At 42.5% G+C, this 12,942-nt stretch overlaps 1 protein-coding gene across 1 annotated transcript; it reads left to right on the forward strand.

Annotated features, from left to right (window-relative positions):
• Positions 1-737: 737 nt before the first annotated feature.
• LOC309569204 (secretory carrier-associated membrane protein 3-like) lies at positions 738-1,558 on the forward strand (the record flags this gene model as incomplete). The annotated part of the gene is given in 3 exon segments (XM_082274960.1): positions 738-862; positions 864-1,128; positions 1,131-1,558. Coding segments are annotated over 3 exon segments (801 nt in total). The 5' UTR covers positions 738-754.
• Between the last annotated feature and the right edge of the window lie 11,384 nt (positions 1,559-12,942).

The raw sequence follows: 12,942 nt of genomic DNA on the forward strand, positions 1-12,942 counted from the left end.
GCGGTAGATACATTTGTCCATTTCTTATGCAGAATCTAAGTGAACCAATTGCACTGCTCATACAGGTTGGAGCAACATGTTCACATTAGGCTTTGCCCCTGATACTGGTTACACTTGCCTTTCCTTTTATCCTCTGCCAGTCTGTTTTCCTAGGGAAGTGACGCACTCTGTACTTGGCTTCCCATTCACCCATGTGACAGCACTGATGCTTCTCTGGTACCTAGCCATGTCACATTGGATAGTCCTCAGCCCTGTGAGAGCTCCAAGTCACAACTTCTCCTCACTCCCACGAGCAAAGAAAGTGGGAAGGCAAGTAAGAGGTAGCTATATTGGCAAAGTACAGGTTCTCCTTACAAGACAGACACTTTGAAGCAATCTGCAGATGTTCACTAGGGCCGAAACAACTAATCGATTAATCAATTTATAAAAATAGTTGTCAACTATTTTCATAATCGATTAGTTGGTCAGCCGATTAGTTGGCCTGCATACAAAAGTCACTATTTGTTTACATATCTGAAAATACAGTGCAGCACACATACAGCTTGGTACACCCTCCATACATGTCAGAAGACACAGTGCAGCACACATACAGCTTAGTACACCCTCCTTACATGTCAGAAGACACAGTGCAGCACACATACAGCTTAGTACCTTCTCCATACATGTCAGAAGACACAGTGCAGCACACATACAGCTCAGTATACCATCCATACATGTCAGAAGATACAGTGCATGTGACCGGCAGTGAGCGGAGATGGCTAATCGGGGGAATCAGTTTGGGGAAATGGACAATCCGTTCCAGGACCCGGCTGTGGTGGAGCATCACCCCGGAAACCAGTACGCCACCCTGGATGTCTACAACCCCTTTCGAGAGCCAGGGGATTCCACCCCCGCCCCCGTTCCACGATCAGTCCACATTTCAGGCTCCGGCTACTCTTCCTACAGTCCCAGCACAGCCAGATGTCCCTCCCGCGAGGAGAACCTCCCCCATTGAGCCGAAGAACTACGGATCATATGGATCCCAGGAAACCACAGCAGCAGCCAAGGTGGATCTCCTGCGGCGTCAGGAGGAGTTGAATCGGAAAGCAGAGGAGCTGGACAGGCGGGAGCGAGAACTGCAGACTACAGCTCTGGGGGATCTGCAGGGAGGCAGTATAATTGGCCCCCATTGCCCTCCTTCTGTCCCGTCCAGCCGTGTTTCTACCAGGACATCGGTGTGGACATCCCGCAGGACTTCCAGAAGATGGTGAAGATCATGTACTACGTGTGGCTGGTCAGCGCGGGAACTTTATTCCTCAACTTCCTGGCATTTTTGGCTTGGTTCATCGTGGACAGTTCTCAGGGCTCTGGGTTCGGCATGTCCATCCTGTGGATTATCCTCTTCACCCCGTGCTCCTTCATCTGCTGGTACCGACCTCTCTACAAGGCGTTCAGGACTGACAGTTCCTTCAACTTTTTCGTCTTCTTCATCTTCTTTGTCCAGGATGTTCTCTACATTCTGGAGGCCATCGGCATTCCCGGATGGGCCTTCACCGCCATGAATAATATAATAATATAATTATCAGAATAATCATTAGTTGCAGCCCTAATGTTCACAAACGGGAAGTCTGGAGCTTATTGGGAAATGTAGGTTATTAAAATAAAAAAGCTTTTGAAACACATTTGGTTATGTCAAAGAGCTAATGTATTTTGAAGACCTGTGTCATTCTCAAAATTAAAAAAAAAAAAAAAAAAAAAAATTAAAGACCAACTCCTTTTTTGTTGAGAAAGTTGTAAATTGCTGGGATTCTAACAAACTTTGCTGCAGATTCCTATCTTTTGTTGTTCTGAATAAATCACTGTTTCCATGTGGAAAGTGAATATAATGGGTGTGGTTTCATAATTATCAATCAGCTGCTGCACTTGCAGGGTTCTAACGAGGACAATTCTAGGGTCTGTATCACTTTAGACGTGACCTCCTATTCGGAATAACTCACCAAAAATGACATTTTTGGTGCAGGGGATGACTGAAATCTGATTTGTATCTTAGTGCCGACTTCTGGGAAAAATCAGTGAGCCAATCACACAAGTAGGAAATTACATTTCTGGGGGAGGGGGGTTGTACAGAACACTTTCAGGTAGCCATATTGCGTTGCGTTTTACAGAAAATTACAGAGCTGCATATTGAAAAGGAAAGATCAATTGTAAGAACAATGTCTTTAAATACGCTATATTATTTTTTTTTTTTTTCCATGAAAGCTGAGTATAATAGACTTCAGACATTCAACAAATAAGGTTTAAGGGCTAACTCCAGACCTAAACCCTATTGAGCATCTGTGGGGCATCCTCAAAGGGAAGGTGGAGGAGCGCAAGGTCTCTAACCTCCACCAGCTCCATGATGTTGCCATGGAGGAGTGGAAGAGGACTCCAGTGGTAACCTGTGAAGCTCTGGTGATCTCCATGCCCAAGAGGGTTAAGGCAGTGCTGGAAAATAATGGTGGCCACACAAAATATTGACACTTTAGGCGCAATTTGGACATTTTCACTTAGGGGTGTACTCACTTTTGTTGCCAGCGGTTTAGACATTAATGGCTGTGTGTTGAGTTATTTTGAGGGAACCGCAAATTTACACTGTTATACTACTCACTACTTTACATTGTAGCAAAGTGTCATTTCCTCAGTGTTGTCACATGAAAAGGAATAATATATTTCCAAAAATGTGAGGGGTGTACTCACTTTTGTGAGATACTGTGTGTATATGTATATATGTGTGTGTGTGTGTGTGTGTATTATATAATATAATATAATTTTTTTTTTTTTTCCCTTAATGCTCTTTTTCATGAAGCGACTTGCATTGTTACTGTGAGTTGATAGGGACTGCCATAGTGTATTCTGCTTATCTCAAGACATTTGCAGTTCATGGAAAGGTGAGACAGGTCTACCACACATTGCTGGAGACGCCTATGAGTCACCTAGGTGCCTCTCACACTTCACTTCATTGTGCACTCAGGCTGTTTACCAAGTCAGGCCGTCCATCTTTTCGTCTCCCATGTGCGCACTGAGGCATGTAGATAATAATTATGAGTCTGTCTACCTGAGGTACTTGTTTTCCATGGTCAACAGGAGTTAAACAATTATCTGGCATTCAAAGTCACCAGGAAAAGACCAAGATAAATTAGCAGTTTATCAAGCTGTCTAATAATTGAGTTGATGCATTTAAAGGCTAATAAAGCCTGTAAAGGAGCCTTTCCATCTGTTAAACCATTTTCCTTTTAGAAAAAGAATACGATTTACAGACTTACTAATGTTTTCATGCTCTTAATTTTATGGGATACTATTATTTGCACATTGATTTGGCAGCTCAAGATATAGACTACCTAGAATGCGGCGGCGTGCAGTTTTGCGACAGCAGAATGGTCTCTAAAAATGGGGAAATGGACAATCTAAGCCCTGTTTGCATTCCATTAAGGAGTTTAGATTCTGTAAATAACTACCGTATTTTCCAGCGTATAAGACGACTGGGCGTATAAGACGACCCCCCTAATTTTCATCTACCGGTAATACTTATACTTAGGTTACCTTGGAGATATTATACTCGGCGTATAAGACCCCCCATTTTTGGGGGATTTTTTAGAGGTTCAAAAGTAGTCATACGCCAGAAAATACAGTACTATATTATTGCTTATGGTTGCTAAATTAAGTGAAACTGTACTTTGACCATACATGGCAAAACAACAGGTTTGCTTAAAGCAGACCTCCAGCTTTAAATCTGAACATGTAACCCTCCCTCCAAAGCCCCCTGGAAAAAAAAAATTCTTGCAGTCTTTTAGCTGGCCCAAAAACACCAAGTGTGCTCCCTCCCTTGTCTGTCTTGGTGGCTACTTAGAGCGGGCATCCTTACTGGACTGATTGGTGTCAGCGCACCCCTCACTCTTTGAGTACGGTCAGCCCAAACTGCATGATGGTACAACCATACAGGGGGTGTCAGCACCATGGTAAACTCCCACAAAATTGACCGAACGATATGTTGTTCTGTCTTAAGAGGACTGATGGGGCACTGGACCGAGGAGAAAGCTGCCTGGAGAGGGTAAATTATAGCTTGGGCATTTTTTTCTTCTTATTTGGGGGGGGGGGGGGGGGAGTCCGAAATTTAATTGTAGAAGATGTACTATGTCTCTTCTGCAATAAATCCTGCCTTCTTGCACACTTCCTTAGAATGAATACTGAACTGCCCCTGCATATCTTTATGTTCAAGATGGCCAAACGGAGGAGCAGTAAAGGTAGGTATGCACAGAGTGGGGGTATCTAGTTAAACCTGTTGCTTTGCCTGTGTGGGTAAAACATGGGTTCACCTAAGAGGTCAATTTTTCTGGGAGTAATGCTAGCCATATACTATACGAAAAATCGTTCAAAAATTCATTTTCGAAAAACGAACACTCGGCCGTGAGAGCAAATGATAGGGCATCATGTAATGACTGATAAATTGTTCATTGGACATCAGTTTTTTTGTTGTTTTTTTACATATTCCTAGTGCAAAAAGTTTTGACGAGAAACACCTTAACCTTTCAATTTATCATTCACTTGGCAGAAAACTTCTAAACTTGTCCATTTTTTTTTTTTTTTTTTTTTAGCTCAAAAACGTCACAACCGATAACTGATTCTTGCCCATTAACTGGCCGAAAAACAAAAGAAATGTCCAAATGACCGAATTTCAGCCGATTTGTTTGTATAGTGTAAGGCCAGCATCAGTGTGGCTTGCACTTTACAGATCCACCACAGTGCAGATAATGTAAACCACTTTGGCTGTCTCACTTATAGGATTTTTTATGGCATTTGGCAGCACCGTTTTCTTGTCGCAGCCGTGCAAATGGTTCTTTAAGGACACAGGTTTAAATACCCATACATATATACTAGAAAATATTGAACATTTCATATTGTGACCGCATCTTCCCAACTGTAGGTGGGTGTAATCTCTGGCTACAGAGTAATATGGGGCCCCTTGAAAGTCATTTAATCGATTTTCTTACCCCCCAGACCATTTGTTCTTGTCAGACATTTGCAAAACTTGAATTTTCTACAAAGGAATTCCTAAGTTATGTCTGCTCATTTTTTTTGTTCTAACCACATGGATTTTTGTTTTATTTATATAATATGCAGACTTGCTTTGTACGAGGATTATGTATGTATATATTGTATTTCATGTATGTGTATGTTGTACTCAGTATTATTTATCTTTTTAAACTTGGTTGATTTAGAACCTATAACTCATGGGCTGTAAAGCTGCATAGTTTGCACCTTGATCGAGGATTGTTTTAAATCAATGTCTTTTGCTCTTGTGTTTTGTTACATTTTTGGCCTCCATATAAGGACATATTTAAAGGGCCCTAAAGCAGAACTCTAGTCTTCCCTCTCTCCCCCCCCCCCCACTTCTAGTTATTCCTCTCCTGTTGATGATAGATGGGTAGAATCTCAAAAGGAAATTCTTAGCAAAAGAGGGTTCAAAGAAAGTTTGTTTTTCTGATCATTAGTGGGGTCAAATTGACATTCACTTTCATAGCAGAAGTAAAGTTGACAAAAAAATAAATAAAAATCTTCTCCGTTAGAAGGTAAAGTCATAATGTGCTAGTATGCAACACATACTAGCGCAATAATAAATACTTACCTTGAAACAAAGCCCTCCAGTGACACGCTGTCACCACTGACAGGGTTTCCATCTTCACCTGGTCTTCCTTTCGGGTTCGCAGGGCTCTGGTCTTTTCAATGGCGGAGCCACGATAAAGTCACTCCCGCGCACGTGGGTGGGACTCCCATGTTTATGGCACAGGGCTCTAAAGGAACGGCACAAGTATGCCATTCCTTCAGGGCGCATTCGCCTGTGACATCACTGGCTTCAGAGACACTGAATATCTGTTAAACAGTGCAGATTTAGGCTTCATGTACACTTGCCTGTCATTTCATGCAGGCCGTGGGAAAAAGCAAAATGTGGCACATTGCACACGGGCGGTGGTCAAAACTTTTCTATCCTGAATGTGATTTGTCTGTGTTCAGGAGAGGAAGGTTGAGGGAGAATGTACTTTACCTAACCTCAGCAGCTCCTAAACTCTGCTAAAATCCTATGTGTACATGGAAACATAGACTTTTATGGAGTTGGGTTTAGGAGCTTTGGCAAAAAAATGCCAGAAGCTCTTAAACTCAGGTTTAGGAGCTTCTAGTATACTTGAAGTCTTAGGAGATATTCCTTGTACGGTCCTACAGGTAAGCTTTATTATAAGCTTACCTGTAGTGCCCAGGGGGACTTTACTACCACTTTAAAGCAGAGGTCCACCCATTTTAATAAGTTGAGATATATGTAATCCCCTTTAAATATGTTTTTACCAATACAAACTATTTTTTTTTTCTTTTTTGTAAGGTAATACCGTTTTTCTTCTTTATTCATCCGCACTTCCGAGTCCTGCTGCCTATAGGCAATTACGTCCCTCAACGATTCGCAAGGGCTCCTGGGATAGCAGCGTCATGTATCCCAGCAGCCCTTGACAATCGCCTAGTGACGAAATATCGCGTTATTTCCAGACCGGCACCAGCTGTTCTCAGGGATGTATTGCATTCAGTCCGCGCTCCGCCCTGCCGCCTCTCAGTGAGCTCTACGGAATGTAATGCTTTCAGTCCCCGCTCACTGAGAGGAGGCGGGGCGGAGCGCGGACTGAATGCCATCCCTGAGAACAGCTGGTGCCGGTACCGGTCTGGAAATAAGACAAGATTTCGTCACTAGGCGATTCGCAAGGGCTGCTGGGATACATGAAGCCGCTATCCCAGTAGCCCTTGCAAATCGCAGAGTGATGTAATCGCCTATTGGCAACAGGACCCCGTAAGTGCGAATGAATAAAGAAGAAACTGTATTTCCTTACAAAAAAAAAAAATAGTTTGCATTGTTAAAAGCATTTTTAAAGGGGATTATGTACATCTCAACTTAATAAATGGGTGGAACTCCGCTTTAAGCTCCGTGATGGGAAAATTTGAAGGAGCAGGATGGAAATTTTTTGCCAACGAACTTCTAACAGTATATTTCATTTTCGTTCATTAAAGTCCATTCACTCCAAAATCAAATGTTAGTCTTTTGAATGGCAAAGTTCTGTTCTGAGAATTTGTGGATTCTTTCCCAAGAAGTTTTTGTTTGAAATTCCATCCATCTATGGCCAGCATTACCCTCAATTCCCTGCAGACTTGCTTCTCAGCACTAAAAACCCTTTGAAACTGCAGCAGCTATGTTGAACACACCTTTTTTTTTTCTGTCTAAATAACTTCAGTCATCAGCAATTCTCTCTTCTCCTCATCTGTAATGTTGTTGGGCCGCCTCTCACTGCTATTGGTTTTCCTCACATTAAACATTTCTGTTCTTGAGCATTATATCATAGAACACATCCCTGGCATCCTTTTTAGACATGTGGCCACTGGATGCTACAGATTTTAGCTGTGTAATCTGCTGATCAGTTGCGTGCTTGCATTCTAAAGTTTGCACCCCAGAGTAGTCAGCAGGGAGAAGCATGCACTCTCAAGGGATACCGGGGGACATTGAAGGGCATTCATATGATACAAGGGCTCTTAAAGATCAGTGGCAGAATGCTGTGATTTTTCTGGAGCTTAAAAAAAGCTAGCACTCCTTAAAGGGATAGTTCACCTTTACCACGAAACTGCCTGTGCAGGCAAAGGGGATCTGTAGATAAAAAAAAAAACTTTGCAGCTCTGACCAAAGATGAATGATGACCAAAGATGGCCTACACCCATAACCCTTGTTATGGGTGTAGGCCATTTACATACCTTATGGAGCCTGACTGGAATACTCCCAGGACGTTGCTAATAGGGTTTCCACCTCATCTCTTTAATCCAGGACACATATTAATTAGACAGGTTCCGAGGCTGATATAATGCACATAAGGCCCCTTTCACACGGGCTTTCCAATCAGGTCCACCTGTTAGTTTTTCAGGCAGACCTGATCGGATGCTTCATGCATCCCTATAGAGCAGCAGATTTCAGTGGTGACCTCTCCGCTGACACCCGCTGCTATCCGATCCTGTCCACGAAATCCAGAGGGATGCAAACTCTATTTTACATCCGTCTGGAGGATAAAATGGGATTGGATGAAAACAGACAGGTGGTCCATTTTCATCCGATCTCCCCTAAAGGAGAGCGGGGATCTGACAGGTCTGTCTCATCACAGTGAGCAGAGATGGACCGATCATCTGCCTGCTCAGCGGGGATTGGCGGATTGATGCCCGCTGAGGAAAACCGAGTCTGCTGGGCGGAAAGCCTGTGTGAAAGGACCCTAACTCACTAAGTGAGTTTAGTTACCAACTTAATCAGCCACAGAACCTGTGCAATTAATGTGTGTCCTGGTTTAAAGGGATGAGGTGGCAACCCTAGTTGCGAAGTGAGGCCTAGTCATCACCGCTCACCTCCACTATCTTAGAAGTGAGCGCCTAAATGCTGAGCTCAGAGCTGATGCATCAGGGGAGAGAGAGTATTTGAGTGCGTTTTGAATCAGAGAAAGAGCTCACTATCCTTTTTAACACTATGAGGTCTATTTATAAAAAAATAAAATGTTTGTCGCAAGCAATCGTCCAGCCCTCACGGACTATAACCGTATTTTTCCTAGTATTTTTTGATTTCCTCTGACTGTCAGCTCCATCTTGTGGTCATAATGCAGTTGTTTTCCTGAAATGCGTTGCATTAAAAACGGACAAGTTAAATTTAGATATTTACAAATCTATGTGGAAGCCACACTGCTTCATCATGCCCCCCTGTAAAGCATAGTCCTTAACTCTAATCTAAAAAGCTCCCAGCTGGGACAGAGCAAAACCTAGTTTGTTCTATTTATGGCTGTGTATGTGCTGCATGGGGGTCTTGATGAGACAGTGCCACTTTCACTTAGATTTGGCCCATGTAGTCTTGTAGTCTTCCCCAAAGCCCTCTTTCTAATAAAGGTTGTGCCTCTTACTACTCTCTTGATACAATGGATTATGTTATGGAACTCTTGTACTTCATGTGTGCTTGCTGTATACCGATAGATCAGCAACAGCCTGGAAGTTGGCTACATTTTGATGATATTCTTTCCTACCTATGAAAAAGGCTGTTACATTATTATTATTTTTTTTAACTATCCATTAGAGTTCTTAGGGTCGTCTTTTTTTTTTTTTTTTTCCAAAAACTTGACACTTTGTGTCCATGTCTTACTATAATAAATAATCCTCTATTTGTTTTGAAGTTCTCCCCTTGCTTAGTCATGTATGACAACAGAAAAGCCGTGTAGGGTGAGAGTAGCAAATGTTGTCTTGAGACTTGAGTTTTTCATGTTTCCAGACATGATTGAGGTTTCTTTTGAGATGACGAGTTACAAGAACTGTCAGCATCAAATGTCTCTTCCTCAGGTGTGTTTGTTTATGCCGTATTTAAGTTCCTTGTCGATGGTGTAATGCTCTATCAAAGCCACAGCATTCCTTCCGTCCAAGGTAATCAGCTGTGGTCTCCAAAGATTATTTACAAATCCTTTAAGTGATTATAAAGGCTTCCTTTTTTTTTTTTTTTTTTTTAAGCCAAAAAAAATAAGATTTTCTATTTCTGGGTGCACAGGTATTGCACAGAGCGGCCCCCACACCTTCAATTCTGGAGTCCCCCCATGGGTGATCTTGGCTCCTCTTCTGTGTCTGCCTCTGCAGCCAGCTGCGTGCTATGGGGGCAGATGTACGTGATTGCTCTTGAGCCGAGCTGTGTACATCCATTGACAAACACCCTCAACTGACAGCGTGAGGAGAGAAAGAGAGCCGATAACTGACTTGTGTTGAAAGGACATGGGCACTGATCATCAGGGCACTGATGATCAGTGTCCTGATGATCAGTGCAGTCCCAACAGTGCTGCCAATCGGTGCCCATCAGTGTCGCCTATAGGTGCCGCCTCATCCATGGCCATTAGTGCAGCCTATCAGTGCAGTCACATCAGCGCACATCAGTTAAGGAGAAAAATTACCTGTTTGCAAAATGTTCTAACAAACTATGCAAAATATTTTTTTTTTTTTGCCCTTCAAAATTTTCAGCCATTTTCGTTTAGCAAAAAAAAAAAAAAATCCAGTGGTGACTAAATACCACCAAAAAAAAGCTCTATTTGAGTGAAAAAAATGATAAAAATTTCATATGCGTACAGTGTTGTGTAATCATGCAATTGTCATTCAAAGTGCGACGGCGCTGAAAATTGGCCCGGGCAGGAAGGGGGTAATGCACGTAAGTACCCAGCAGGCAAGCGGTTAATGCTGCTTATTGTGCAGCTGAGAACAGAGGGTATGTTATTAATTATAATTCTAGATCTATACACAAATGTTTTGCCTCATTTCTTTTTAACACTGAATAGGTTGTTTTACAACGCGATTGTTTACATATACTTTAAAGTGTTTGTAACCCTAAAAAAAAAGTGATCTCCTGTTCCCTTATGGGTTAAACAGAACAGTGCTTGTGCTGTCAAATCATGGCTGCTGAACCCTGATCACCGTGGTCCTCATGCATGCCTCCGTCATCCGCAGCTCTCCTGTCATCCTCTGTCCCCTTCACCCCTCCCTCCCTGTCCGCTCCAATTCTGTGTCTCTCCTGCCCCCTCCCTTCCTTCTTCCTGCCACTATCAGTAAAGTTTATTAACCACTTTACCACCGGAGGATTTTGCTGTCTTACGTCCAGGCCACTTTTTGTGATTCGGCACTGTGCGACTTTAACTGACAATTGAAAAACCCAAATGAAATTTACGTCCTTTTTTTCCCACAAATAGAGCTTTCTTTTGGTGGTATTTGATCACCTGTGCAATTTTTACTTTTTGAAAAAATAACTATTTTTCACATTTTTTTTTTTACATGAAATTCCCCCCAAAAAAATGTAAAAATCTAAATTTTTTTTTTACATTTTTGGCCAATTTGTTTTCTGCTACCTATGTTTGGTAAAAAAAATCACAATAAGCGTATTTTGATTGGTTTGCGCAAAAGTTATTGCGTTTACTAACTAAGGGAAAGATTTCTGTCATTTTTGGTGTTTTTTTTTTTTAACGAGTAATGGCGGCGATCTGTGATTTTTTTTTTTTTTTTTTTGCGGGACTGCGACATTGCGGCAGACAGATTGGACCCTTGACTGACATTTTTGACACTTATGGGGGTACCAGTGACATTACTGCACTAATCAGTGCTATATATATACAGTGGGTACGGAAAGTATTCAGACCCCCTTAAATTTTTCACTCTTTGTTATATTGCAGCCATTTGCTAAAATCATTTAAGTTCATTCTTCTTCCTCGTGAATGTACACATAGCACCCCATACTGACGGAAAAACACAGAATTGTTGACATTGTTGCAGATTTATTAAAAAAAGAAAAACTGAAATATTACATGGTCCTAAGTATTCAGACCCTTTGCTGTGACACTCATATATTTAACTCAGGTGCTTTCCATTTCTTCTGATCATCCTTGAGATGGTTCTACACCTTCATTTGAGTCCAGCTGTGTTTGATTATACTGATTGGACTTGATTAGGAAAGCCACACACCTGTCTATATAAGACCTTCCAGATCACAATGCATGTCAGAGCAAATGAGAATCATGAGGTCAAAGGAACTGCCTGAAGAGCTCAGAGACAGAATTGTGGCAAGGCACAGATCTGGCCAAGGTTACAAAAAGATTTCTGCTGCACTTAAGGTTCCTAAGAGCACAGTGGCCTCCATAATCCTCAAATGGAAGACGTTTGGGACTACCAGAACCCTTCCTAGAGCTGGCCGTCCGGCCAAACTGAGCTATCGGGGGAGAAGAGCCTTGGTGAGAGAGGTAAAGAAGAACCCAAAGATCACTGTGGCTGAGCTCCAGAGATGCAGTCAGGAGATGGGAGAAAGTTGTAGAAAGTCAACCATCACTGCAGCCCTCCACCAGTCGGGGCTTTATGGCAGAGTGGCCCGACGGAAGCCTCTCCCCAGTGTAAGACACATGAAAGCCCGCATGGAGTTTGCTAAAAAACACCTGAAGGACTCCAAGATGGTGAGAAATAAGATTCTCTGGTCTGATGAGACCAAAATAGAACTTTTTGGCCTTAATTCTAAGCGGTATGTGTGGAGTAAACCAGGCACTGCTCATCACCTGTCCAATACAGTCCCAACAGTGAAGCATGGTGGTGGCAGCATCATGCTGTGAGGGTGTTTTTCAGCTGCAGGGACAGGACGACTGGTTGCAATCGAGGGAAAGATGAATGCGGCCAAGTACAGGGATATCCTGGACAAAAACCTTCTCCAGAGTGCTCTGGACCTCAGACTGGGCCGAAGGTTTACCTTCCAACAAGACAATGACCCTAAGCACACAGCTAAAATAACGAAGGAGTGGCTTCACAACAACTCCGTGACTGTTCTTGAATGGCCCAGCCAGAGCCCTGACTTAAACCCAATTGAGCATCTCTGGTGAGACCTAAAAATGGCTGTCCACCAACGTTTACCATCCAACCTGACAGAACTGGAGAGGATCTGCAAGGAGGAATGGCAGAGGATCCCCAAATCCAGGTGTGAAAGACTTGTTGCATCTTTCCCAAAAAGACTGCTGGCTGTATTAGATCAAAAGGGGGCTTCTACTAAATACTGAGCAAAGGGTCTGAATACTTAGGACCATGTGATATTTCAGTTTTTCTTTTTTAATAAATCTGCAACAATGTCAACAATTCTGTGTTTTTCTGTCAGTATGGGGTGCTATGTGTACATTCATGAGGAAGAAGAATGAACCTAAATGATTTTAGCAAATGGCTGCAATATAACAAAGAGTGAAACATTTAAGGGGGTCTGAATACTTTCCGTACCCACTGTATATGCACTGTTACTGTAAAAATGACACTGGCAGGGAAGGGATTAATTTTATTGGAGAGGGAGGGGTTAATGTATGCCTGGTGCTTACTGACGTGTGTGGG

The sequence above is a fragment of the Pelophylax lessonae genome (genome assembly GCF_965119305.1).
Source record: "Pelophylax lessonae genome assembly, chromosome: 13".
In the NCBI taxonomy this organism is placed as follows: Eukaryota; Metazoa; Chordata; class Amphibia; order Anura; family Ranidae; genus Pelophylax; species Pelophylax lessonae.